The sequence below is a fragment of the Blennius ocellaris genome, assembly GCF_963422515.1.
Source record: "Blennius ocellaris genome assembly, chromosome: 14".
Classification (NCBI taxonomy): domain Eukaryota; kingdom Metazoa; phylum Chordata; class Actinopteri; order Blenniiformes; family Blenniidae; genus Blennius; species Blennius ocellaris.
Window position 1 is genome coordinate 18,173,268 of NC_137663.1, and position 27,880 is coordinate 18,201,147.

Sequence of the window (27,880 nt, forward strand, 5' to 3'; positions counted from 1 at the left end):
CTCAAATGTCAACTCCTAATATGGAGAAAGAGGAAGCTGGTGGAGTGAAATTAACTGTCAGGCAGTTTGATCTTATAACTCATGGTGGGATAAAAGTAATACGGTATCCGCTGCAGTTGGTCTTGTACCACCAGCAATTATTTGCAGGCAGTCTGACAATAGGCTGATATTGGAGCAAAGTCTGTCCGTGCCTGCTGCCAGGGTCCGAAGCTGCAATGACAAGGCTGGATTTGGATGAAAGAGCAGATGACATGTGTGTCATGTGACTGTTGGGAAGACGACTCAAGCGAGAATTATTTCTGAAGCATTCAAAGAAACCTCAAAACTTGTGAATTTCTGTGCCTTTGTACGCAGAAACCAATGAAGCATTTCAGTGCAACACAAGCTATCACACAACTCAAAGCCAATGTTATCGGTGGGCTTGAAGGCACAATCCCTGAGGCCTTTTTTTTTTTTTTTTTTAACCGTTGCTTTTGGTCCTAACTTCAGTGGGCAAAGTACTGTGGTCTTCTGAAAGTATTCATAAATATCAAGTAAAAAAGGACCACATGCTTTCAAAATGATTTCCTGCATTTAGACTACAACATTTCCTTTCTGTGCAGAGCTGTGAAATGGGTGTGTCTGTATTCCTTAATACAGATTTAATTCTTTGTAATCCTCTTACATCTCGATGATTATGCAGCAGGTATATATCTGTCTGGGAGTTTCACAAAGTTTACCGGGTATTGTTAGTCACAGACTTTCTGTCGGCTGGATACTTGAGCCAGACAGCCAAACACATCGGCCTCAGAACAGGAAACATGTCTGCATCATCTGTAACCTCAGATACAACCTGACAACGAAAGTCTGCAGTAAAAGATCAGTCTTCCAGCTTGTTTGATTGCAGCCCACTCTGTCGTCCATTCATTGATTCATTGTCCCATTTATCGGCCCTGAGATTTCACTTGGTATCCATCTCTTTGTGAAGACAACTTTTAGCTTTGTTCTTCCAATTGTACCTACTGTTTACATCTTGTGTTGTAGTAGTAAATCTGGATGAAGTCACTTTAGCTGCTTCCCAGCTCTTTGTCCATTAATCATAGTGACTGGACGGAGATCAGATGATTCATCTTCAGAATGGTGCGGAGCAGGGTGCGGTGCAGGGGTTTGGCATTCGGATGCCACTTCATGCTTTTGTGTAAACAGCTGCCGACTAAAATCCACAGACAGAGATAATAGCTGGTTCTTTGGCTAGATCCAGTGGGCACTTCTCTTTTTTTCTCTGGCTCCTAAAGGCTTATTGACACACCACATGGTAGCTTAGACAACCACCAGAAATATTTCCACGTTAATTTCCTAAAAGAGTTTTGTGACATTGGGATTTACCCCTGCTTCTTGATCAAGTCACTAATGAAAGTACGAAACTCCCGCTTCAAAAGAATCTCATGGCATTTATAATACTGAGAAATAATATTTAAATGAGGTTTAAGAAACAAATGGAGGAGATTTTGGTTTTGTGCATATAGGTTTTCCCGAGTAAGAGAATGACAGCGAATTAAAAAAAAAAAAAAACCCTAAGGGTGTCACTTTTTAAGCTACATCTGCAAAAACAGAGCTTAACCTCGGAAAGAAAGCTTAGAATGTCACTTGGATCATCTGCACATTTTTATTCTGCAGAAGCCAGAATTTGGATGATACGATACAGTGAATGCACATAGTTGAGTTTGAATTTGAATTTGGGGTTAATGTGTGTGTGCGTGTGTGTGTGTGTGCACGTGTGTATGTGCATGTAGACACAGCATTGCAGGTCCCCAACTCAAGACTTAACCTGGTGCACCATTGGGGTGGCACCATGTGTGCTTTGTATTAAAGTAAAAGACAAAGTACCAAATACAATTAGAAGAAGGTGCTGCAGGGAGGAAAAGGAGATTTAAAACGTGCAGACTTTGAGGACATCATCAAGGGCTTCTGTTTCATAGCTGTGCAAAAGCAACATAATGGCCACTGAAAATGCCTATTTGGTGCTTTTGTAATGAGTCAAGATTGGAGTTCATAAATTTTTCTGCCAGCAGAGCTTGGCAAGGCAAATACTGCGTATTTACCAGTTGTTCTTGGCATCAAGACCACATACTAGCTGTTTAGCTCATTACACATGTGAGGCTATTATATTACCATGTCTATACATTAGTGCGCCGTTATCGCCTCACAGGAGTTCTTCTCACTGTGCTGCAAGCTAAGGAAATACTTTTCTATTCAGCATGGACGACCCTGAATGGGACAGCTAGAACTCAGCTGTGGGCTGATCATTGATTGAAGGGTGATTTGTGAACTCATTAAAAACAGCCAGTGTCCTTAAGCAAATCACTGACAGTCTAGGCTCCTAACAAGCAGTAAATCCACAGGGAAACCTTAGTTTATTTTTCAGCTGCATGTGAATTAAGCTCCAGGTAAAATACGTCATGCTGGTGTCAATAACATACCTGACACACATAGCTGTGTGAACATTTCATTGTACACCATGGATGTGAGCCACAAGGTGGCAAAGAGGATCAGTAAAATGAACAAGAGTAATAATGAGACTAAAAGCAGGTCCGTTCTGAGTCGAGTGCTACTTCATGCTGGGATTTGGAAAACGAGTGAAAAACCCATCCTGCTGGTGGTGGAACCAAAAAAAAGAAACCATTCAGAAGATCGCCGAAGTCAGATGACATCATGAGTTTCTGGTCGAAACTATATTTATCCATTGGTTGAGACATCTCACTGGAAAAATGAAGAATTAATCTCACAGAGCTTCTGCAGGATCAGTCAGGACACTTCACGCTTCAAGGTGATGAAAGTCAGACTGATACATGTTTAACAAAGTACTGTCGCTGACTCACTAACCGACAGACAGCAAACTTACTATGGCGACACGTGAACTTGGGAAATCTGCTAACTTGTCTGAAAATTTCATTTCAATTCACTACAATGCACGGGAACAACTTTCATTATTTGATTTGTTTGAGATACCCTTATATATGAAATGTAGTTAATTGATTAAAATATCCCCTGAAAAGAAGAAACCTTTGAATTTTGGAAAATTGTCTGATGCCACATATGTATTTACGAGACAGGATACTGAGAAGTGCATGGCGGTGCAGTTGTGTCTCCTAGTAAAAATACACATGGTAGAATCAGGGCTTCGATGTCACTGTTTTCAGTGTGAATGCACGTCCCGTGTCTGCCTTGCTTTCTTTTTCTTTTTTTCTCCAGGTGTTCATCCTTCCTTTCACAGTTCACAGACGTGTGTTTGGATCAATTGGTGACACTCTACAAGACATGAAGTGTGTGATGGGTGTTTGTCTCTTTGTGGGGTTTTTTTCAGTGATCGGCTTGTGGACTATCCCAGATCGTACTCTCCCTTTTGTCCACTGCCAGGGTGGTTTTAGGCTTCAACACACCCTGAAGTGGTTCAGAAGATGAATGGATGAATACATACTTGGTTCTGATACCCAAACACTTGTTGCGGTCAGAGAAGGACCATTATTATGGCGTCTCGATTCTATGTTAGCGCCAATGTTTGCTCCAACATAAACTCCCTCTTCTCTTTTTACCTCTTGCATTTCTCTTTTCGAGAGCCAGCCTCTCCACTTCCACACAACTCTGTATTTCTGCAGGCCTTCAACTTTCTTTGACAATCAGTAAAACAGAGATGACTTTCAGCCGTCTGATAACACAGTCACTTAGAAAGGGGAAAAAAAAAAAAAAAAAAGGAAGAAAGTGAGCACAAACACCAGACAAATAGCTTTGTTTTCTCTCATCGGTTGGTCACGCTGATCCCAGAGCGCTCTCTGTCTCGCACTCAAGAGGCTCCACAAATCTTAGACTTGGTGCAATGGAGAAATATAGAACATCCCAAGGACATTTCTCAGTCTCGTTTGTTTCACAATTATTCCCGTTGAAGCTCCCCCTGCAGTTTTCCAGTGCTGGAAGTGAGAGGCTGATTAAAGCTTGTGAGGAAGAATTTCATGCACTGCATACAGTAAGTGACAGCATTGGTGAGCAGAATACCCCAAAGCATCATCTTTATGCGTGCTGTTTTCACTTTCTTTCCAGTTATATAACATGCTCACATACGAACAATGGCAATGAAGGAAGAATAAAAGACAATACGGAACAATGCAACAGGCACTGCTGCAGAGGAAAACTGAACTGGAGATGTTTCTTGTTGACTTTAGTCATCATTTATCATTCATATGTTATTTGGTACACAACTAAGCAATACATACCAGAGCAGTGGAAGTTTCTTACTCATAAAACATGAGTTTAACACAATCTGACTTGATCGCATGCCAACTTTCAATTGAGAGGCTGATGAAATCAAATGAGAAGCATCAGACACCACAGAGGACTAACTATAGCGCAGTGTTTGTATTTATCACATTCAGTCCCATGAGTTTTATCACTAGAAAGTGTCAGATGTTGGCAGATAATACAACGATTATGCATTAGCCAGTGGTCAAGACAGAAGTGTAGATACAGTACAGATTGTTCTGTTTTAGATGAGTAACAAACCTGCAACAACACAATTTAACCCTGGGAGAACAAGTAACACTGGCCCTGTCGATCCCAAATTAAACATAGGTCTGGCCTTGTTATCAGCCAACATGAATTGCAAATGTCTTATTTACATTTTGTCATTTAGACTTTAAATTTGCATTTTGCCTCATTTATGCCGCTGTCTTTCCCTGATTTTCTTCAAAAAGTGATTCCATTCGGCTCCCCTTGAGGAAAACAACTATTAATTAAATAGGAAAATAGGCAGTCCTGCAACACTGATGTAATGAATTGCTAATGCCGTGGCGGCCCTCATTAAAGTATACAGTGTTCAGAATGACTTGTTGAGAAATATTTATGCATATTTCAGAATGAGATGTCATAAAACCTCCAAGCGCCAAAATGGCCAAATGCGTAATAACCAGCCTCTAATGCAAGCAAGAAGACTTGTATGTGCTAAAGGCAAGATTGCACAAGCGTTTCATCATGAGACGCAGGTGAAGTACAAAAGCTGGCCCATCAGCAATTTGTGTATCACCACCGCTGAACTCCAAGTAGATGTGCTTCATTTCAAAAATCTCTTGAAGGTGAGGTCTCAGAGGTGCTGATCTTTGGCTATTACTTCTCTTCTGTGGAAAGCCAATCCATATTATGTGAAATATAACCTCGTACAGAATCTGCAATGTAAGATACAGCTGCAACTTCAATGGTTTTTACATCAGAACCGAATCTCAGAGGGTCTGCGCTCAAAGTATAGACTGGAGCCTACCTGCAGAAGATACGGTCTAAAACAGCATGCCAGTACTTGCAAATAGATGGACTTTAATTGTTTTTGTTTAGTCAATTTTCCCAGAAATAATATAGATAGCACCGGAAATTGTAAAACATATCAGAATAAAAGCACGAAGCTCTATGTTAAGTTACCACTGAAGACAAATGTGTAGAGAACACAGAATGAGACCGAGTCCCCTTGGAAATGGTCATTATATATATATATATATATATATATATATATATATATATATATATATATATATATATATATATATATATATATATAAAGAAGAATGAAAAACAGAAGCACAAAGATTCGTTTTGTATTTATTATGTACACGAGGAAACACATTGTTTGACTCCATACATGACTTGCTGTAGCTTTTATTAGTTGCTTCCTATAAAAGTTGTACTGGGGTGCATTGTATAAGTTGAAGCCTTTGTGATCAATAGTCAGCCATTTCTTTGTATGTTTCTTGGTCTAAGCTTCCTTCTCTGTCTCCTCTCTGCCTGTACTTTCCTGCAGGCATCTCTGGTTTAGTTCACGATCTAAAGTTTCAGCCAGCGCTGTGTTGAATGTTTGTTGATGTTTGCTGTGCCTTTCTCTTCTCTCAACTATTCCTCTAACCGAGGCAGTTGGCAGCACCCCGCTGAGTCTGCTTGAGGTATCTTCCTGTTGAAAGGGATTTTTTCCTGACTGGTCGGCGTAACTCATCAGGGAATTGTTTATGTGTCTGCTTGTTGGGTTTTCTTTTCCTACATTTAACCTACACCTATGACCTAAACTTTCCAATTTGTTTAGTGGCATGAGAGGCCTGTCCTGCAAATCTCAGAATTTAAGTGAATGAAATAAAATATTCCCTATAATGGGCTGGGGCCCTCTGTCAATTAAAGCGCATGAATAAACCAAATTAATTATTTGTGTCTTTCAAATTCACATCTACAAATGACATCACAGACAAATGATCAAACAACAAAGAGTGAGTAATGTCACTTTCTCACTTTTGTGTAAATACAAATGTTATCACACAGAGCCAGAATATGTTTGACTCATACTTAGGTGAAATCTATAACAGGGGTGTCAAACATATGTACATTCATGGGCGACAGAGTATACGTGATGGAAATGTCTACATTTTCAAAAAAAAACATATTATTACCACCCAAAATGAGTATAATCGCAACACAGAGCCATTTTAATGATACCATCTGGTGCAAAATACAGTGGAATGTCCACATAATGTATCTGTAGTTGTTGCAATATGCATGTTTTACAAACTCATCTTGACAGCTTGTCTTTAGGGCTTAGGCCATGTTTATACAACAATGTTTTAAGCTGAAAATGGAAAACTTTTGTTGCATTTTTTTTTGTCCATTTATGCAAAGATGATGCTTGGAGCCACTGAAAATGCAACTTTAAAAAAAAAAAAACAACAACAACTCACTTTATGTAAATTGTTGAAAATGCAGCTTTTATGAAATGCAGCTACTGTGCATGTGCACCACGGCCATGGTAAATAGTTCCTTTGCACGTGTGCAAGTAAATGGACAATAACAACAAAAGCAGCCTCCAGAGTGGCATGACTCCCAGTCAATATTCCTCTGGGATTTTGTAGCTTTGTAGCCAAGAGTCGGCCGTAACAGCAATCCAATTTTGTCGGTGTACCCGCCATTGTTAATGTTTATAGCATATTGTTCTCTGTGTGCATGTGTGTGGTTTCATTACAAAAGCAAACAACACTCCCCCCAGTAATGGCCCCAAATGCTAACTACATTGTTTTCAGTGTTTCTGCCCTTTCTGTGTAAATTAAAGTTTTTTTTCTAAATGTTACAGTGTCAATGGAAAACCTTTCTGAAACTAAGATGCGTAAACAACACATTTTACCTGAAATGTTGTTGTGTCAACAGGGCCGAATGCTAGTTTGCTTGACACGAGTTAGCTATCTAACTCGGCACTGTCAGGTATCTCAGTGTTGTGTTATGTTCTCGACTCTTAGGGAATTTGCTTTCGGGTTTTTCAAATCTGTTTTCCTTGAATGTTTTTTTACAATTTACTTGGTGGTTTTGCAGGTCGGATTGGAGAATCTTGTGGGCGGGTTTTAGCCTTATGTTTGACACCCTTCATCTCTACCATACAATCTAAAATCTACTTCCATTTCTAAAAAATGTGAATCCCTTGTTGAGTTAGTTACAAAAAAATAATGAATATATCATTCAAACCTTTCATCTTCAATGAATAACTAAATAAAGTTACCGGTATCCTTTTAATAGAAAACTCGCAGTAGACGTATCACGTGCACACGTTTATTATGAAGGCGCCTTTCGGATGTTCCTCGCGCCGCGGCGCGTGTTTGACGCTGCTGTTATGGTAACGGGGGGTGGGCGGAGCCTGCCGCTGCCAGTCGACTCCGGGTTTGACGCGGCGATGAAGTCCTCGGCGACCAGCGCGCTGTAACTCAGTCCTCGGAGCCGCGTTAGCGCACAACTTTTAGCACCGGCAGCGCGTCCAGCCCGCGGCGACACGAAGCAGACGTTTCTCTCTCAGCTCTGCTTCTAATTCTGCCTCCAAGTCGAGGCCAGGCGAGTCCTGGCGCGCAGTATCTCCTCCAACCTCTCCTGGATTTTTTTTTTCTTGCTCCCGCAGCCAAACAAGTCCTGGTGCTTTTTTTTTTTTTTTTTTTTTTTTTTTGGGAGGATTTAAGGAGAGGGAGCGAAGGCACACTTTAGCAGATTGTTTGGAAAAGAAACCCCGGCGAGGAGATGTGGAGGAGGGAGAAGGCATGAGGGGTGATGAGAGGTTCGCAGTGAGGCGCCCTGGTTGCGGTTCCAGTCTGCTCGATCATCGAGCTCCGGGGGAGAATTTCTGGGGTGAAGTCGCGCGGAGCACAAAGAGATTAATAATACAAAAAAACGTCGATTCTTCAATTTTTTTTTTCCAAGTTTGAAGCAGAAATCCTTCCCCGTGTGCTTGAATGAGGACTGATTTTTGAAGAGGAGCGTGCTGTTTTTTTGTTTCTCATTTAACTACAACACAAAGTTGGACAAGTTTCCAGCCTTTTGTAAGTGAAGGAAGCTGCGTCCACTCAGTGCTGTTTCTATCTGCTGCAGTGTCTTGATCAGTGTAAAGGTTTTTTTTTTTCTTTACTTCTGAACTGAAGTGCACTTTTAAATGCGGACTGGTCCACGGCCGATCCGCCAGTGCCACTTGGTCTCCCGTCCAGGTCGATCCGCTCGCCCCCCTGCAGTCACCCCACCATGGAGCTGATACGCAGCAGCTTCGTCCTGCTGGCTCTCCTCTTCCTGGATTGGACTCTCCCGGCTGCTGCAGAGGAAGGTGAGTCTGGTTTTCTCCTCTCTTTTTTTTTCTCTTCCCCATGCTGCCCGGACTTGTTTCCCCGAGGTTGCATGGCTGAGTGAAATATTCAATTAGTATTACATCCTGTTCTCAAACTCGGAGGAAGCTCCGTGAAACCACAGGACAATTGAAAAGCATGCTGTTATAGGAGACATTCACCTAATCCTCAATGGGGCCAATCGTAGGAATATGGATTTAGAACCACAACCCAGCTCTCCCAGTCAAGTATTCTGATATGAGGGCAGCATTTAATTCTTACCAGGTTGGAAATCATCCATCTTCTATACTTTTTTTTTTTTTTTTTTTTATCCATCTTACGATCAGAAAGTGCTGGAGTGGATCCAAGCTCATTCTGCAAACCCTGGACAAGCCTGATAGGAAACTAGTATACCCAGAGAAAACGCAGACACGCAAAGGAGACTATGCAAACTTCGTAAAGGCCACACATCCTGGAATTAAACTGAGAATATTATCTCTGAGTCAACAGTACTAACCACTACACCACTGTGCACCTCATGTTGTGAATCTGTTTTTCTGCATCTTGAACTGAGCTGTTTGATTTATATACATGTTTGTTGTATTGTGTGCTTCAGTTACATGCAATATATTATGTATTTGCAATCAATACAAACATTTAAGTAGCTTTTACTGTAGCACTTTGGACCAAATGTAATTACACATAGATTGTATTATTATTACTATTATGTGGCAGGAAGGCTTCATCTGATTGGCCAAATATGTTGACATGCATAACATTGTTATTTTTTTCGCAATATGCATTTTGCACATGTTGATATCTCAGAAAAACCAATACATTGTGCAGCCCTAACTTCAATTAAACATTTTTTTTGGCTTCTTCCCCCGCATCTTCACAAAGACTCCAACTAATACCATTTCACTATCAGTTTTTTCTTTCCAAGGCATCACAAGAGTCCCATCACGCTTCCAGGTGGACCATTAACCAGCCCACCCTAAAATCAATACTAAAACATTGAGTGCATAGAGGCCTTGTGTGGTTTCAGTGGCTTTAGAAACGGAGGAGGCGTGTTTTCATCCGTGCATCAACATCAAAACACGAAACACTCTGTAGCGAGAATGTAACGCGGCTCGTCATTTATATTCCGTTCTGGCAGCGGGCTTGACAGTCGCCGGCAAATAGCCGTGGATCAGCTTTGTGAACCCGGGAGGGAGAAATGAGACCTTCTGAAATTATCTGTCATAATGTTAAAGAAAATGATGGTTTCAAATGGTCCGGCTTCACAAGCGAGTATAGCTCAACATCATCAGCATAACAACAGGGGCAGTGTCTGGATAATTTGCTTTAATGCCAGGGTGGAAGATTGACTCGCAGTGAGCTACACCACTGACAAACCAGACGTGTGAGTGTGAGTGTGTGTGTGTGTGTGTGTGTGTGTGTGTCTGTTTCTAACATTTGGGCACATCTCTGTCATTTTGTGACGTTAATAGGGAAGCTTCAGTGCTGTGAGGGGAGCGGAGGACGAGTGAGTTTGTAAAGAGTTCCTCTGAAAGAAAAAAGAAAAAAAAATCAGTCTGAACAACCTTTGATAGAAGACGGTCTTTGGAAATAATGGGCCAGTGTTTACAGAGGATCAAAGGATCACAACTGGGTTTCTTTAAGAGCCGTTGAACTACAGGTTGTTGTTTTTTTTCTTGTTTTTTTTTTAAGGCACCTTATTCTCGTGTCGACTGCGTGCTGCTGTTCACCTGTGAAGATCTACTCCCTTTTTACTCTCGCGCTTTTATATTTCCTGGATTGGTGCTTGTACGTGTCATTACAGCGGCATTGTTTTTGCGTGGCTTTAAACGCAATCACCGTCAAATTAAGATTAAACAGAAAAGCCGGTCAAACGGCAAAGATTTCAGCTGCTGCCGCACCAGGATGTAGGTGTGTGCCTTCATCTGGCGTGGAAACAATGAGAACTCCCAACACTGCAACTTTTCCCCCTCCCAAGTGTGCTCATTCCAGTTAGGAATAGTTGTAAACAGGAACACAATGAGCATGCATGGCTTCACATATTCTGTGGCAGGAACACAAATCTGTCAGCTACGTCTGGGTTGAGACCTAAAACCTTTCTTGTTCTCACAGAGACTTGCAGTTTGGCTCCTGCTATTCCCCGCAAAAAAAAAGAAAGAAAGAAAGAAAGAAAAAAACATAGATGTAGCTTATGTGCATTTATCAAGTGTGCTTATGAAGATCAGCTTCATTGCATGTACATACAGCGATCACAGGAAGACGTTTAACGACTGCGGCGACCAAGAGGCTGAGTTCTTGCGGGAAAGACTTTGTTGACTTTGTATTTTGAGAGAGAGGGTTTTGGGACTTTCCCAGACATTTAAGGTTTTGGTGAGAGTTTACAGGGATCGGGTCGTCAGATGAGCCGGGGCTTTCTCTTTAGCTGGGGACGTTGGCTTCGCAGCTCGTGGCCTGACCCCCCCCCCCCCGCGCGCTCATGTCTCGTGTTCTTCTGAAACGCGTCGGAAAGTTGACCTCGCGACCCCACGTGTGCGGGAGGCGACGCCTCGCAGGTGATCTGTGGCGGTACTCCCTGGAAAAATCAAGACGGGTCCCGTCTTGGCTCCTCTTCACCTTTTTCTCCGATGTTTACAAGCGGCCAGCATCAAACAGGTGTGTCTCCGACACAATGTGGAGAACGGGCGTGTCGACGGGAGCTTGTGTGTTGGGGGGGGGGTCATGGTGCCTTGTCGACCGACTCTAGAACATCTGTCTCTTGCCAAGTGTGAACAAGATGTCTGGTTTTTTTGCATCTCGGGTAATGGCCCGCTCCTCTGCCAACACACTCTGGATCATTCTCCCCCTTGTTCGCCAACTAGTAGGGAATTCTGTAATGAACCGATGGGAGGGCAGATGAGGCTCGCAGCTGCCAGATCTCTCCTCCTTTTCCCGACTAAAAGATAAATGACTCGCTTACACACACCACTTGCTTGTTTCAGCGCATGAATCTCTCGTCATTCTGCCTCCGTGAAGATTAAAACACACACCTCTTGATCAGATAATTACTTTGGCTGGAAATTAATAACACGCTTTGGGTGGAAATTTGTAATGAGGACACACACAAACTCACACAGGAAAACAAACGCTGTTCCTCTGCCTCGCCTTGCATATATTAAAAAAAATAAATAAAAAATGTACAAGAAAGTATAAATGAGGCCTTTAACTGAAAAGGCAGAAGCCTTTTAACCACTATTAATAATTCCCATTAATGTTGACCCACTGTCATTTTAACGCATATTTGACTTCATAAATGTACTCTATAATGGTTTCTTATCCTCCCACTCACAGGCCCAACCTGTAAAGTACCCATTTTGTTTTTCCTCCTGGCCCCTCTTTATTCCTCGCACATACAGTTTCTCTCTCTCTCTCTCTCCCTTTCTCTCTCTCTCTCGCTCACCATTGGCAAGAAGCAGCCAGCGACACAGGCACTGCAGTCTTTTTCCACCTGTTCGGGTCCAGAGCTCCAACAATTCTAACGCTGTTGTCAGAAGTGATCTGTTCTGTCTAATATGCATGGCTTGAAGGCATTTCTTTGAGAGCGAGCGCAAATGAATCATCACTCTGATCGTCTGAGGTGTAACAGGTTTGCGGGGAAGCTATTTCCAATATCACTTCAAGCGTTCATTTAGAGCACAGTTTGATGAAATAATCAGGTAGCTGGAAATGCAAACTGATGTGCATTTCCATATTCTAATACAATTAAGCAGTTAAATAGCTTCCTCATCTTGAACAAACTAAAGTGTCGGTGCGTTGTAAAAAAAAAAAAGAAAAAAAATATGGCGTGCATATTTGTTGTGAAAAGAAAAGCTTTTATCGTCATTGTAAACGCTGCGGCTGCTACCACTATGACTTCAAATGAACCGTGGGAGAACATGCAGACTCCACACAGGAAGTCCACCTCGGATTCCAAATGACTGGTGAAAGTGCTGACCACTGCACCGCCGTGCCGCCCTTTAACCCTTTACTTCCTGCTTAGCTGTTTGGTAGAGAAACGCTTGTAAAGTCATTCACTTTGACTCTCTGACAACTAGTTGTGTGTGTTTTAACAGCCTTTTTTTTTTTTTTTTTTATTTAAACCAATGTATATTTGGTTGTGAGTAACAGCAAAACATTTGGCTTTTAAAACTATTTGTTATTAAGAAATTGAAATCATGTCCTAATAGATGCATATAGAGGTAATTGTAGTATGTGTAGAACCATTTCTTTGGATACAAGTTTAGTATAATAGGATCATTCGAATAACGCATGAAGAAATGATACGATCCTTTTTTCCCTATAGTATTCACTTTTTCATTTAATACACCAGTTAGCGCCACACTTTTTTTCTTAAGTTTCAGCTTGTTCTTGTACATTTCATGTATAAAATGCACGAGGCGCTTGTTGGATAGACTTTGGTCACGGATCAGTACCGGGACCCCAGAAGTTTATGTGGAAATGCTCTGCATTGCAGTCGCAGCGTCGACTGGGAGGCTCCCGCGTAGTGCGTTTGGTTCCTGATTTGTAAATCCATCTTTCTTGACACTGGCAATGGGGGGGGGGGGGGGTGTATCTTCTGCAATATGGAACATCACAGCAGCTGCTACTTCCGTCTATTTACAAGTCGTCGCTTCTCGCATCTTTTTCGACAGGAGAGTGCAGCTGCCAGCGTAATTTGTTTAGCTAAAGCCCATCTTCTCGTTGGGTTGTGGGGAAAAAAAAAACCAAAAACCTCACTGACAGCGATTTTATTTTGTAGATTCTGGTACAGGAAAGCATGGAAGAGGATTGCCATCCTGTCCATCACAATCTTTACATGCCCGCAGTTCTATATTTCTCTTTCAAACCAAAGCAACACCATACAAAAGAGGTGACACCGACATCCTTTTGTTTGGCCCCTGAAAAGATTCGCACGCGGCCTCCCATTTGGAACAATAAGCCCAAACAGACAGGAGCTGGTGGACCAGACGCAAAACAGGCGTGACTTGGGAGTCTGAGTCATAAATGAGCAAATTCAAATGCAGTCGTGTGATTTAAATCTCGTTGTAAATGACACTGACTCTGTTAATACGTTCTTGACGACGGCGGGCAGATTTTCCCCACAAGCCTTTTACGAAGTGGTGTTGATGGTTGGGTTCAAACGTCCACACGGCCCAGCTTTTCATCTGTACTTAAATACTGCAACTCTCGCCAGTTCTACAGCCCACAGAGTAACGTGTACATGAAAGACGTATTGAAGAAATTGTATTGAAGTACAAGTTAATATTAAGTTGGGAATGGTTGATTAACGATTGGTACACACAGATAGTAGTTATAGTGACTAACTCACTACTGGTTAACAACCTATGAAAGTTGGGTTTTTTTATGGTAATTTCTTCATTGTTTATAAGCGAATGTTTCATGTGTTCTTCCAGACGCTTTGTGTCTAACTGGAGATTGTAAAGTTTCGCCGAGTAAAGGGACGTCAATTAGCCACATTTCACTCGTTTTGCACTTATGGTTATTTGCAGAAACAAGATGGGGAGTTCAGAAACTTCATCCTACCAAAACTCTCCTATAATATGCTGCCCTTTTGTGATGTGGGCTGCAATCAAACAGTTCACCACTCTGCGCCTTCAAAGAGCTCCACATGGTGCTTCTTTCAAACAAGAACAACCCACAAGGTTTGGTTGTGCAGTCGTGCTCGCGCGCCGTACAAGCTAATGCTGTTACCATACAGTAGCTCAGAAACCTAAATGGTTTTTTTTTTTACGGGCAGGGTGTGGATAGGCGTTTTAAAGAATAAACAAGTCTGACGTTCTTTAAATGTCTTCCTCAGAGAAAGAGAGCAACACTCGCATTCAAAGTGTTGTTTCAGCAAACAACAAGCACAAGCAGCCTTCATTATTTCTAAGCTTAACTGTTTTTTTGAGGCTTGCTTATTTACCAGTTGAAGAAAACAAAACAAAAAAAACAAAACATTCAGTGATATTTCCCATTTCGGCTGAGAAACATGTGTATGTGAAAATCATTAAAGGTAGACTCTGATCTCAAATGTAGGCTGGTTGAATTACCAGATTGAGGCTAATAAAAGCTCTGGGTATAAATTGACTCATTGACGTGAGATGAAATAAATCTGTGACGGCGAAACGTCTTAATACGACATTAAACGGGACGCTCAGGACTCATTCCTGTATCATCTGCTCGCATCAGACTGGCTGCCAGTGGGGGGGGTGAGACTGGGGACAGCCCTCAAAACACACATTTCTTTTCATAACTTGTGTTTATTCTCTCACCTCCTGATTCTCTCACAGCACAAACTGGTATGATGAATAGTATAATGCCTCTCAGTCTCAACTAAACCTCACTAAGTGTCTGAAACGCAGAAAGGATGTTTTTATCTGAGAGGCCTCACTTGAGCCTCAATCCCTTCTTTCACAGACATGTACCCTTTTCTTTTGCTACTCTTTCCACGTCCTCTGTCTCCTTGATGTTTGACTGGTGCTATGCTGTTTTCTCCTGCTGACTGTCTCCCCTGCCGTGGAAATGTGGATCGTTTCCCAGAAATCCTTTTAAATGGAACCGATTTTTATAAGAAAGGGATTTGCATTTAAAGCAACCCCCCCCCCCCCCCCCCCTCTCTCTGAAAGCCTGTAGCCCATCATCCCCAGTACCTCAATCCGATGATTAGCTTCCTCAAGAGTTAAACAGGCATCCGAGTGCCACAAGTACTCTCAGTCCATCCCTCTCGCTTTCTCTCGCACACCCTCGCCGAGGAGGATGCATATGGCAGCTGGGAGTTGCAGGTGGATGATGGTTTAGCCTGGAGAGAGGATACACCCCCTCCAAGCCCATACATCCATGTCAGGCGCTCGCTCGGCGAGCCAGTCCGTCCTCCACCCACACGCTGCTCTCCGAGAGTGGGACACAATGGGGACAGGCTGCAGCGGGAGAGGGAATGAGGCCACAGCCTATCAGCCATAAGCACCAAGGAGAATGGCACTTTTAGAGGGATGGGGGGTTCTCTTTGAAGTGAGTCAAGGAGAGATGGGGAGACCGGCATGAGTCGACGAAATAGAAAAGAACGAGTGCAGAGGTGGGTGGGTGGGGGGGGGCAAGGAGGGTGCAAGTGTGTGCCTGTCGGCACGACGCATAATCAGCAAAGTACGTATACTGCCTATTTGCATTCTTTAATCACCTACACCTGAGGCCAGATGCGTGAGATATATGCAGCGGGCTGAATGTGAGATTACAATAACGGGATTAAAAAGGCCCCTTAATTAGGAGACAACAACAGAAAAAGGCTCTACTTATCTCAGGTCCATCTCTCTCATTTATCTTGTAAGCTAATCATGGCTGTTATTTCAGGTTATTTGAGCATTGTGTCGAGGTGAATGAAGAAAAGAAGAAAAGGGGGGGAAAAAAGAAGCTCTATGAAAGATTTCTGCATGTCATTGTTGTGCTATGCCTTGTGATGTTTGTTTGTTTGGTGTTTTTTTTTGTCTCTACATTCAGAAATAGAATAAAATGTTGAAGGGGGAAGACTCGAGACGTCTGCGGCTGGATGTGCAAGAATTGATTGAAAAAAAAAAAAAAAAAACAACCTTGATGTAAAAAAAATAAAATAAAATATTTCCTGCCCGAAGCGTTTGCCATCAGCACACTGGATTCGATTTGAGCCCAGGATATTTTTCCTTCCCTGCGTCACGGGCTGACCTACATCTTGTGTTTGATATAACTCGTTTTAAGACGAAATGCAATTCACTCGGTTCTGGCGTCAAGCTCGCGGAGCACGTGCACGGTCGCTCCCATCTCCGTATGCGTGCGCACGTCTCGAACACGTCTCCCAGGGCTTGCCTTCATATACCTGCTCTGAACCTAGTGGGCTCCGCTATATACGGCATAACGGAGACATTCCTGCGTGCTCGCTGCCCTCCTACAGCTCCAACACAGCTCAGAGCTTTGAGAGCAAGTCGTGCTCCAAAATGGAGTGGGTCAGTTCTCTTAAAGAAGCATTAAAACACCTGCTGCTGGCAGCCTGGTATCACACTATCTGACGTCTAAGGAGTGCTGCTTCACTTTTTTTTTTTTTTTTTACCTCATATTCACCATTTTCTCATATGCTTGCTATCACTGCTCACTCCTATCCAGTCATTGGAGAGGAGTCATTATGCTATTAAATTGTCTTGGGGTTTGTTTGTTTTTTCCGAGATTGGACAAAAGTGTGGTTTTTGAAATTCAAACAGTTTGTAAACTACTGAATCGACCCCCTGCTGAAAACATAATATGGCTGGTGGAAAAGGCGAAATGATTCTCTTTGTACTCCAGCAAATGGCTTCACATGCGATGATGAGTTTATCCTTATACCGGATATATCGGTCAGCGCCACACAATCACCCAATTGCCGACTTGGAACGCACGGGCTGATGAAGAGAATTAGCTCTCAGTGTGTGTGTGTGTGTCGTCGGTGGAATATGGAAATGTGTGGCTGTGTCGCAATGAAAGGGAGAATTCTCGGAGAGTCTCTTCTCTTCTATCTTTACTTAGAAGTGTCAATCTTTTAGATGGTTTATTTAGCTGGAGTCTGCACTGTTAGCTTCAAGCTGTCCACCTCCCACTGCAGATTAGTCACTGGAAAAGCTGTGTGCGTGTGTGCGTGTGTGCGTGTGCGTGCGTGTGCGTGCGTGTGCGTGCGTGTGCGTGCGTGTGCGTGCGTGTGTGTGTGTGTGTGTGTGTGTGTGTGTGTGTGCGTGCGTGTGCGTGCGCGCACGCGCTTTTTTTTTTTCTTTTTTCTTTTTTCTCCCCAAAACGAATTGTAGATTCTGCTTTAGTAAAAGCTTTGATAAAAACTGTGTTTAAAGTACAGCAGTCAACATTTTTGGGGCTCATGGAGAGTTTGTCAGATGCCTCACAGCAGTAGATGGGGCTGTGCAGGTCTTTCATCAAGACAAATTTAAAATAATATAGGCCACCCGTTATATATTACTATATAAAAGGTTTCTTTTCCTTTGTTTTTTCGGCTTTAACAAATACATTTCCGTGGCTGGAACTCTGTGGTATATCATTCCAGCACTACAAATGAAAGCGTTCCCACTCGTTTGTAGTCTCGATGAAAGGACACAAAACACAAGCTCATAATTAATCTATAGTCGTCTAACTAGCAAACTTGCTGGTCTAATTATTGGAAGACACGGCCAACACAGGGGTGGCAGAGATCCCTGCTGGTTAGGAAGATCATCCCAGATTTCAGCGCCGCATGACTCCAAAGTGTCGACCCCGCGGGGGTGCCGGCATGAGTGACCCCCGGCCTCGGCCTCCCTGACAGCAGAAGACAAGAGGATGGATATCCTCGTCAAAGGCTGAAGCGTTAGAAATCAAGAGTATAAACCTGCACTTTCTCATAGTGCCTTTGTCAGCTCTCCGGCTTCGCAGAGTGTCGGCTGCCTCCAAGCATTCTATAAAGAAGATTGGCCAGCTTTGTGGCTTGCTGCTTCTCAGAGAGCAGATTTGTCCATCGTGTGATGATGCGTGATCGCTCCCAGGTATCAGGGCGGTGAAGTGTCTATGTACAGTTGTCAGACTTGATGTCGGTTCATAAGGATTTTGGCACTGCGGTCAAAAATCTCTCCACCCTCACCGCCCCAAATCCCCCCCCAGATTTGAGAGATTTTTTATCTTTGTAAATTTTCACTTGTGTAACGAGCTGAAAATGTGTGACATTTGTCAGCATGCTATCAGACATCAGACAAGTATGACTCTTCTCCTCGCTCTGATCAAAGGAGGCAGAAATGCTCTCACAGATGTCGTCTGGCACCCAGATGATGAATCAATAAACATTTCTTAATGCAAACATCGTCTCCAAGTGGGTGACATTTAGGTTTTGTTTTTTTTTCCTTTAATTTTTATAGACCGCAGCCCCTGACAGCATCTAACAAAGTAAACACTATTACTATAACTATATCTGCGAAAAACCATAATCACAAAAGTGTTTTTTTTTTTTTTTTTCTCAAACAGACTCAAGTACTCTCATGTACTATGCAGCACACATCTCATTTCTTAAGGGCTCGGCTTTCAGTAGTGTAGAATCAAGGTCTTCAACATAATACACAGGATTCCGTTTGAAGAAGTTTGCAGCACTAGCCGAAAGATTAAAGGTCGTGCCGCTGCGTATTTAAAAAAAAAAAAAAAAGAAAGCCTTTCTGTTTTGTCATGTTTAGGTTAGGAAACGTGGATGAATGTAGATTCATTTGTGGCGTCTTGGTTTTTCTCTTTTCTTCACTTCATACACAGCCAGCATGCAGCCATGTTGCTTATTTGTTGTGGTCATGTAACCACCCGAAACTGGGAAATATGAGCTTTCCAACTGGTAACTCTCCCAGTTCCTCGCTGCATGAATCATTGAAACTGGTTTCCACATTTATTACAAATCTGTGCAGGGTTTCTGGAATTTTCTACACATCGCCATGTTGTGGTATCAGGAATTATAGGTGAATTGCCTTTTTTTAGATTAGTTTACACTTCTATGGTCTGCCACAACAACAGAAGAAGGAAAAGTGAGCAAATACAAAAGTATAGTGACACGTTAAATGCTTGTAATGGTGATATGCATTTACTGATTTACTTTCTGGTGTGAAAAGAAGTTATTGGTGTTGCGGTATGCCAGACTGGCTGGGACTGTACAAAAGCATTGAGAATGGCTTAAGGTGGGTAGTTCATAACCTTTGATTTACCTCATTGTGGAGGAGATCGGGCTGCTCTCTCCATCCTCTGCGTTCGTTAAACAATATGTCGTAAATTCTACATTTTACACTCGTAGTTCATTGAGTTTGGGAGTGGGATGATTACGAATGCTTTTCATCCATAAAGTGTTGCTTTCAGAAAATCGAATGATACATAATGAAGTGAAAAAGAAATCCGTATGGATGATGAAAATAGAAAGAAAACTTCTCGATGAATCGAAAGCGATAAAACTAATGGTCTGCCTGAAAAACCAATAGATCACACGCCACTGTTTCGTTTACTCCATATTGCAGATGTCATTTAAATTGGCACCTCTTTTTTTACTCCGAGACGTCATCTTTAGTTGTGTAAAAAGCAGCGCTTCCAAATAAATAATCATTTTTAATAATAAGAGAAAGGGCCTTTTTTTCAAGTTTGCCTTTGTAATTCACTCTTGTTCTTATATGACTGTGTGTCTGGAAACCACCGGGGAGTCGGTGTAGCCTGCAACTGTGTTCTAAAGAAGAGTTTCAGTCTTTCTCTGAGTTGGGTTATTTTTGAAGAGCGCTCGAGAAAGTGGTGCCCATAATTGGAAGAAGCAGGAGGTGACTTCTTTCAGTGGCAGATCAATATTCGAGAGCAGCTGAATGTCCCTGCAAAGGAAGTCAATTTAACCAATCATGCTTTCTGTTAGAGCTAACGAATTCTCAGTCATTACCGGTTAGACCACGGTGTGGTTGGCCGATCCCTTTTTACTTTCTTTTGGCAATTAAAAGTTAAAAGTCGCTCCTCGTGTTTCCATTTTGCAAATACGAGCTGGTTTCTTATAAATCAAGCCTCTGCCAGCACGTATTTATAAATCGTCTCTTCAAATTGATTGTGTTCACAACAGGAGGGGATAAAATAACGCGCACTTAAAGCACATTAAATCTATTTTATCCACATTATATAATGATATCCGCTATAGTTGGTCGTGGTGTTTGATTTTCTTTGTATCTTACTAATAAAACGGTTTTAAGTTAAGACTGGGGAAAAACTTTATATGTCTGTGTGCTCTCTCTCTCTCTCTCTCACTCTCTCATTGTTTAGTTTCCAGACTTCAGTTTTTTGGACGAGCTCTCGGTGTGTCTCAGGGGGGAAAGGCCGAGTTGAGTCAAAGATGTACAAGTACTGTTTGGCAGTTGACACCACAGGTCAAAACTCATTACTCACCGGCAACGTTACGAAAAGCGTGGAACCAATTCCAAGTCTCATATCCTCTTAACCTCAACCTCTCCTCCTATGTGCGGGTCAGAACCTTTTATACCTCCGTGATTAGAAGTAAATATTCGCTTTGCACGAGTGCGATGTGAATAATGCAGCAGGTTTTTTTTTTATATCCCTCCACTTGACCACGGTTGATTAAAAGGGAAGAGGAGCGCAACACTGTTGCACCTCGAGATGCGTCAGCTTTTCATAATCAACATTTCTTTTGCGTTCCAGCATCAGAGAGAAGCTTTCATTAAATCCTCGCCTTGTGTTGTGATGTATTCACATTTAACATTTAACACAAATTAAAAGATTAAAACAGTAATTTGCCCGGGGATCAGAACATATGTTCGCTTGAATAACAAATAGGAATCCACAGTCTCATTGATGTATTGGATTTATTGTTTGCAGAGGAGGGGGGGGGGGGGGAGGAAAAGTCATCTAATCCTTCATGCACGCTCCCCAGCGTGAACGCTGCGGGGAAAACATCTTCACCTGGAAATGATTAGCATGATGACTTTGGCGAGTGAATCTCCAGTGACCGTGTAAACCTCGGCCAAGACACTCAGAGGTCAGGTATCAGAAGCCTGGTCTTCATCCACAGTCTGTCTGATTCGCAGCTCGGTTGATCCTCGCTGGTAGCATCTTTGGTTTGTGTCCAGCTCAAAGCTTTAAAACTGGGTCACATCCTGTCCTGGGACAAAAAAAACCAACCGCAACACTTATTATTGATATGCATCCCCGCAGACGAGAGTGGGGGGGGGGGGGGGTGTCAAGCACTAACACCTTTACTACATCTCAGGCTTTGCACTTTTTAGCTTATTACTCCACGACACGTCGGCACAGTAGCAGAGGTCATCCAAGTGTGCCGCAGGAGGATTTTGTTATACAGCACAAAGCTCTGTTCTTATGTCCCGCTCAGCTGTGTGTCTGTGTGTCCATGCTCTGATCCCTTTGTTGGGACTGAAAACGGAGGCTACAAACCCGTGGCACCGCTCGTCCTACCACATGGCGTCAAAATGCAGGGCCCCACAATGTTATAGGTTTATACAAGATGTGGTTTTAGGACTTAAGTTACAATTGTTGTTAGGTTCAGTCACTGTGTGCGCGTGTGTGCGTGTTGGCGGGCGGCCTCCACCGGACCAGGAGACAGGAAGGGGACGGGAACTACAGGAAGCTGATGTCTAATCTCTCTAGACACAACTCTTGTCAAAGACACACAAACACGATTTACACACACACACACACACACATACACACACACACACACACACACACACACACACACACACACACACACACACACACACACACACACACACACACACACACACACACACACACACACACACACACACACACAAACTTTAAATGCATCATGTTCCGAACATTTCTGTTCACATACACACACCAACCTGCCCGAGCTACACAACACATGGACCCCAAAGAATTTCACGGGAAATCACTCTTCCTTGTTATTTTTACTTATTTTATGGTCTTTATGCACACTGTAGTAGATAATCTATCCAACAATGTTCTCCAACATGTGCTCAGTAATACCTGGAGTTAATACTCACAGAGTCACTTCTTCCTCCGTAGCTTAGCTAACCACACAGACGTGACAGCGGCATCAATATTCTCATCTAAAGCTGGATTAATGGTTCGTCTGAGCTTCGAGTCGGATGGTCGCCGGGCTTTAGAAACTCTCACAGTTAACATCTTATCGCGGGGCGTCACTCATCGGGTGTAACTGGATCTTTTTTAATTGCATGTCATTCAATTGGCGAGTGATAAAACACATTTAGGGTCCAAATACAAGTGGATTACACGTAGTGTTCGTTTGTTTCCATGTAAATCAATAGTTGTTTTCAAAAAGAGAAAAAGGACCTGCAGTCATTATTTAACATACTTTAGCTAACTTGATGAATGAGACCGAAGAGCTGGGTGTTGTAGTCCTCTAACCTTTCCTCTTTGTATTTATTTTAATAATGCAATGAAATGGTGGTGAAGTGTAATATATAGATGACATCAATCTACCCTTTGTTAAAAATAAATAAATAAATAGGGAAAAAGTCAACTATCATGGTTGTTTTGATTGTAATATATGTCAAAAGAAAATGTAACTGACCTGAAACTATGCGTGCCTGATGAGAGTTTTGGGTTTTCCAATGTCCATCGCCCTTAATTTAACCAACACGATCTGTCCCCCGAGAGATTGTCTGAAAATGTGCACCATTGTCCACATTTCAAACAATATCCCGTCTGTCCCTCCATCCATCCTCTTTATAAACACCAGCTTTTCCGCCCGTCCACCAGCACGGATATTCATAACAGCCTTAAACACATCTGATATCTCACTAACATTGGACAGCAAGTCTTAAGAAGTAGTTCCAAGAAAGTGTAGCCCCAACATAAATCTTGGCAGGAAAGCAAGCAAAAGCAGCTCCCAAAATGGTAGAAAATTAAAATATTGTTTTTTTAGTCCAAGGCAAGGGGGGGGGGGGGCGCTGATGTAAGCGTCAGATTGATCAATACTGAGGAGTGTTCAATCATTTGATTTCAGGTAAATATACACATGATAGCAGGGTCCCCTTGTGATTGATGGGGATTGTCTGTTAACGCTAGAGGACGGTAGCCCTCCTATTTTAAAAACTAATGACTTCACTACTACTAGAAAAAAAAAAAGTCTTAGTATGAACTGAAGCACAGACGGCAGCAGCTTACAGTCCCAAACCACCAAACAAATGTTTTCCAAGCAGATGGGATTCTTCCACTCAGCGCTTTATTAATTATTCTATTTGTGTTTCTCATGTTGACGGACAGAAGAAGAAAAAAAAAAATACGGTTTTTATTTGCGTTTGTGTTCAGTGTTTTTATTTTGAAGTAATTAGTATGCAATCATGATAAGTGAATGATATCATATAGCTGTTGTATAACACACCAGTGTACAGAGAGAGAAAGAGAGAGAGCGAGAGAAGGCACACAATGTAGATGGCAGCAGCTTGGCTTTGTGTCAGCCAAACGGGCTTGATATTGAGAGCCAGCAGCCCAGTGGATGGAGCTGTAATATTGGAAAATACTCTGATAAGCCCATATAGTTTTCACACATCTGCCATCTGTAGATCCCAAACCTTCTGAGACCGTCCCCTTCTGACTGTCCTCTTTTTCGCCATCCCGGTTCTTTCCCCCCGTGTCTCCATTCCTCCAGGTGTGCGAGGGTAATTGGCACTCTGTTTCTTTAATTAAAATGAGGTCTAATTGTAGCCGAAGCAGGGCAAATGTTCATAGGCCTATAATTTCCCTATCACACTCCAGAGCCACGGAGAAAGTGGAAAATGAGGGAGGGAAAGGGCACGCAGGGATGAAATTAACACACGAGTCAAGAGCGGGGAATAGTGGGATTCACTTCATCTGCTCTCCAATTCGAGGTCACTCGTTTCAAACCTGTAGACGGCGGTATAGCAAATGAAGGTAGACGAGCGTTTCGGTATTGTTCATCTTTGTCAAAAAGTACAGGGTCAGGTTTTACATTTCAAAAGAGAAGCTTGCAGAACACCTTCTATTGTTGCTTCGCTCTCACACATGAAAACTCAATGCTTCAAACTTAATACGATTTTTCAGTGGTTTTCCTACATGGGTGGCAATTAAAAGAGAAACTTTACCATGCTAATCCCCCAGATCAGCCCTGAGATGCTCTTATTTCTTCATAATTGTAATGCCACGGCTCGGCCCCGGTCGTCTGGCTGGTATCAGTTTAGACTTCTCTGGTGTCTCCTAGCATCGACAATTGTCCTATAATTACTGTACAATTGTTTGTTTTGGGTGTTAAATACAGCCAGATGACGAATTCTCATTGTTCGTACATTTTTCTAGCACTCGGGGCAATTTTCCGGCGGTGGGTGGCCGCCGCTGCAGAAAGAATGTAGGGGAAAAGGCGGCTTCCTCTAACAGGGCTCGAGACTGTATCTACTTGAGCGAAAGGCAAGGCCGCGCAAGCACATAATAGAAGCACTCACCATCTCATAGAAACACTCACGCTCACGCATCCTGTCTCATAAACCTTAATGATAGAGCAGCGATAAACAGTGATTACTATGCCTGGGGGTGGGAGTGGATGTTTCTCGCGTTCCCCCTTCCCCGAAAAATAAATAAAATCTCCATATGAACACAGGGGCAGGTGGGCATATTAAAGGTGGAGGTGAGGCTGTCCGCGTACAGTCGAGCCTCGCGTTATGAAGGTAGGTTTGTTTTTTTGTTGGTTTTTTTTCCTTCAAAATTTTGCCGGAGTGAACTGGAGCTGGACTAAATGCGGGGTAAAGCGCCAACCTGAACTTTGACACCCAATTATCCTCCTCATGCACCTCTCTTCTTTCTCTCTGCCCTCCAACAGGCTTTCCTTCCCTTCGCTTTATCGCCCGAGATTGTTGCTATAAGCTGTTGCGGTTTTGAAGTGGAAGAGGTTTAAAAGCGGGGATGTTTGTGCTCCTTCAAAAGGAGTTTTCACAGAGGGATGAAAATGAGAGATTGGGTGGGGTGTGTGTGGGGGGGGGGGGATACAAAGAGAGGAGTCACATGTACCATTTACCCCGGCATGTGATGCGGCGGCAGACCTTCTGCATATGCAGCCCCGGCGATTACTGACTCCTTGTTATTGCTTTTATGAGCACGGTGCACGAGCCGGGTCACGCAGCTGATTGAGGACGAGAAAATGACGCAGAAGTGGAGTGCAGTGGGGGAGATTTAAGTGACTCGGCTGCGCGGCAGCGAGAGACGGGGGCTGCGGAGGGGACGGATCCTGTGTTTGTGTGCGTTTCTCACGGAGGAAACGTATTAAATTAGGAGCGAAAATGTGAGCAGCGGTGGGCATGATTGAGTGATCATTGAAATCATTACGGAAAAAACAAGGGGTATTTATAGATGACACAACTCAGCAATTCTACTGGTGTTTTTCAGGAGTCGACAGTGACACATGTTTATTCAAACTCGGGTATCAAAACAGTCTGCACTGTCATTCTCATTTTTCCTGTCGAAAACTCAGACTCGCGATCTACTTTGAGGCTGCTTTGTTCCGCTTGTTATTTCATCCTATTGATATTTACCAATATATTCTGGGATGCCGGATAATTCATTGAAACGGCAAATAAAGTGACAAAGCCGACTGTATCAGCTTCTTTAGGCAAAACGGAGGAACACACAGATTTACGCACGGAATACCAATAAATGCCTCTTCATATTCAGGTGTTGACTTCAGCTACGGGAGGCCTAAAAACACACTCCGCACAAACCTCATTATCTGTATCTGATCTTAAACCAGCGGTTGAGCATCTATCGGTGTTGAGCGATCCCTGGCCGGCTGCAGCTGCAGCATTTCTCTCTGTTGGAAGCACGATTTTCAGTCTCCCCTCATCTCCCGATTTCTTTCCCGTACCTTTTTACACGTTTCATTTGGCTTTGGGTATGTAAGTGGGAAATGTGATTGCCGCTCACTTTCACACCGGATCACGGAGATTAGTAAGCGTAGGCGTTGCAGTTATTTTTGTAAACTACTACAAGTGTCGGTGTTCGGCCGTGTTGTGCAAAATGCATTCAAAGAGCAAAAGGACTTTCTGACAGGCCTCACATCTTCATAATGCTCTGTGTAAAAGGTTTTCCCTAAACATCCTTTCATCGTGTATACAGTCCTCCTCAGGCAACTCTATATATTCATTGGGATTTAGCAGGAAATGAAAGTAACTGAGACTGCGATGTTGGGATTACACTGAAAGGATGAATTCTCGTGATTTTGGCAGCGTCGTTAATCACGCCGACAGTGGTACTCATCAATCTGCGGAAGGTGGGTTGAAAAAAATACATTACATGCAAGAATTTCTGTTTACTTTAGGCATACTCATAATGATTGTTTTTATTGATTAATCTATCATTTCTTTGAATGACTGCTCGACACACGCGTCCCTGAGCTGGAGGTATTATTCTGGCATTGCTGAATAAAGCACCAAGTTTCACACGTTTGACAAGCTGGAATCATGTTCGGTGTTTTTGCTCATTTTTCTGGTCTCACTCTTCCACACTGTTTTCTCTGTGGTGCACATTTCAGAGATATTACTTTTAGACAAGAGCCGGCCATTTGTCTTGGATAATAACTGAAAAAGTGACTTTATTTGATAGCTGCGTTTCTTACCATTTAACAATTGTAAGTTAACGTCACAGATTGGATCGTTGAGCTACGCCTTGCTCTGTTAAAAAAAAAAAAAAAAAAAAATCCAAGATACCTTTTGTTTTACTTTCCTCGTTTTCGATTGCATGTTTACTAGAGCAGCACACCTGATTGATTCCATTCACTTACAAATGTTGAAGGAAATTCAAATTTGGGCCATGTGCCATGTGGACATAAAGCTGGGAAAATGAACACGAACACTACATTTTTAAATATGCATATTATGCCCATGAAGTGCTATATGTGATCTTTTTTTAGTTGAGAAATAACACCGAACATTGGAAAAACAACAGCATTCTGTTTTATATCTGATGTCTAAACAGGACTGAGTAACTTTTTTCCAGAAATCTAGTCACTTTTAAAGAAAAACATTGTTAATGGTAACGTATGCGTGATTCTCGTCTGTTTTATTCTTTCGAAGCTGTTGTATATAGTTGTCCTTTATTGTTGTAACTCTTCTTTGGAGTCTTTAAAAAGTCTCAGAAGAATCCCTACCAATAACAGTGGAAGGTTAAATATGATCATTTCCACGTATATCAATGAGTCCACTGGGAAGTCATTAACAAAACAGGGAAGATGTGCTTGAAGGACAACATCAATTTAATATCAGACTGACTTGCATATCACTTCCACTGTTCATAGTTCGGTATTGGGTAGTCTGCATTTACAGTCTATTTAAAACAAAATGCATATTATTTTGGAAAACACAACCATCTGTCCACCCTCTATGCCGCTCTGTCCTTGTCAGGGTCGTGGGCCACCGGAGTCGATACAAGTTGACTACGTGTGAAGGCAGTTTGCATCCTGCAATGGTTACTTAGCCAAATGATTTCATAGAATGCAACTCAAGGACAACAAAAAAACCAGAAGACAACTACTAATCAGGGCAGCCACCAGCGTAAATGTCCCCCCTGGCGAACATATTAGTCTGCCTTGCCCCACGGTGGCGAGACGGGCCCTCGAGGGAGCTCTCAGTCCCGGTGGCTCCGGGGAAGGAGGCACCGCAGAGTCCAGCAGGACGGCACAAACACAACAGTCCCTCATGACACGCTGTGTGGTCCTCCAT

General features: G+C 42.6%; 1 protein-coding gene across 1 annotated transcript in view; it reads left to right on the plus strand.

Annotated features, from left to right (window-relative positions):
• Positions 1-8,103: 8,103 nt before the first annotated feature.
• LOC308139544 (ephrin type-B receptor 4a-like) overlaps positions 8,104-27,880 on the plus strand; it is a gene marked incomplete at its 3' end in the record, with an annotated part of 37,186 nt that continues 17,409 nt past the window's right edge. The window contains exon 1 of the mRNA XM_080509004.1: positions 8,104-8,623. Within this exon, the coding sequence (XP_080365130.1) occupies positions 8,545-8,623 (79 nt within the window). The 5' untranslated portion in view covers positions 8,104-8,544. The remainder of the gene's footprint in view (positions 8,624-27,880) is intronic.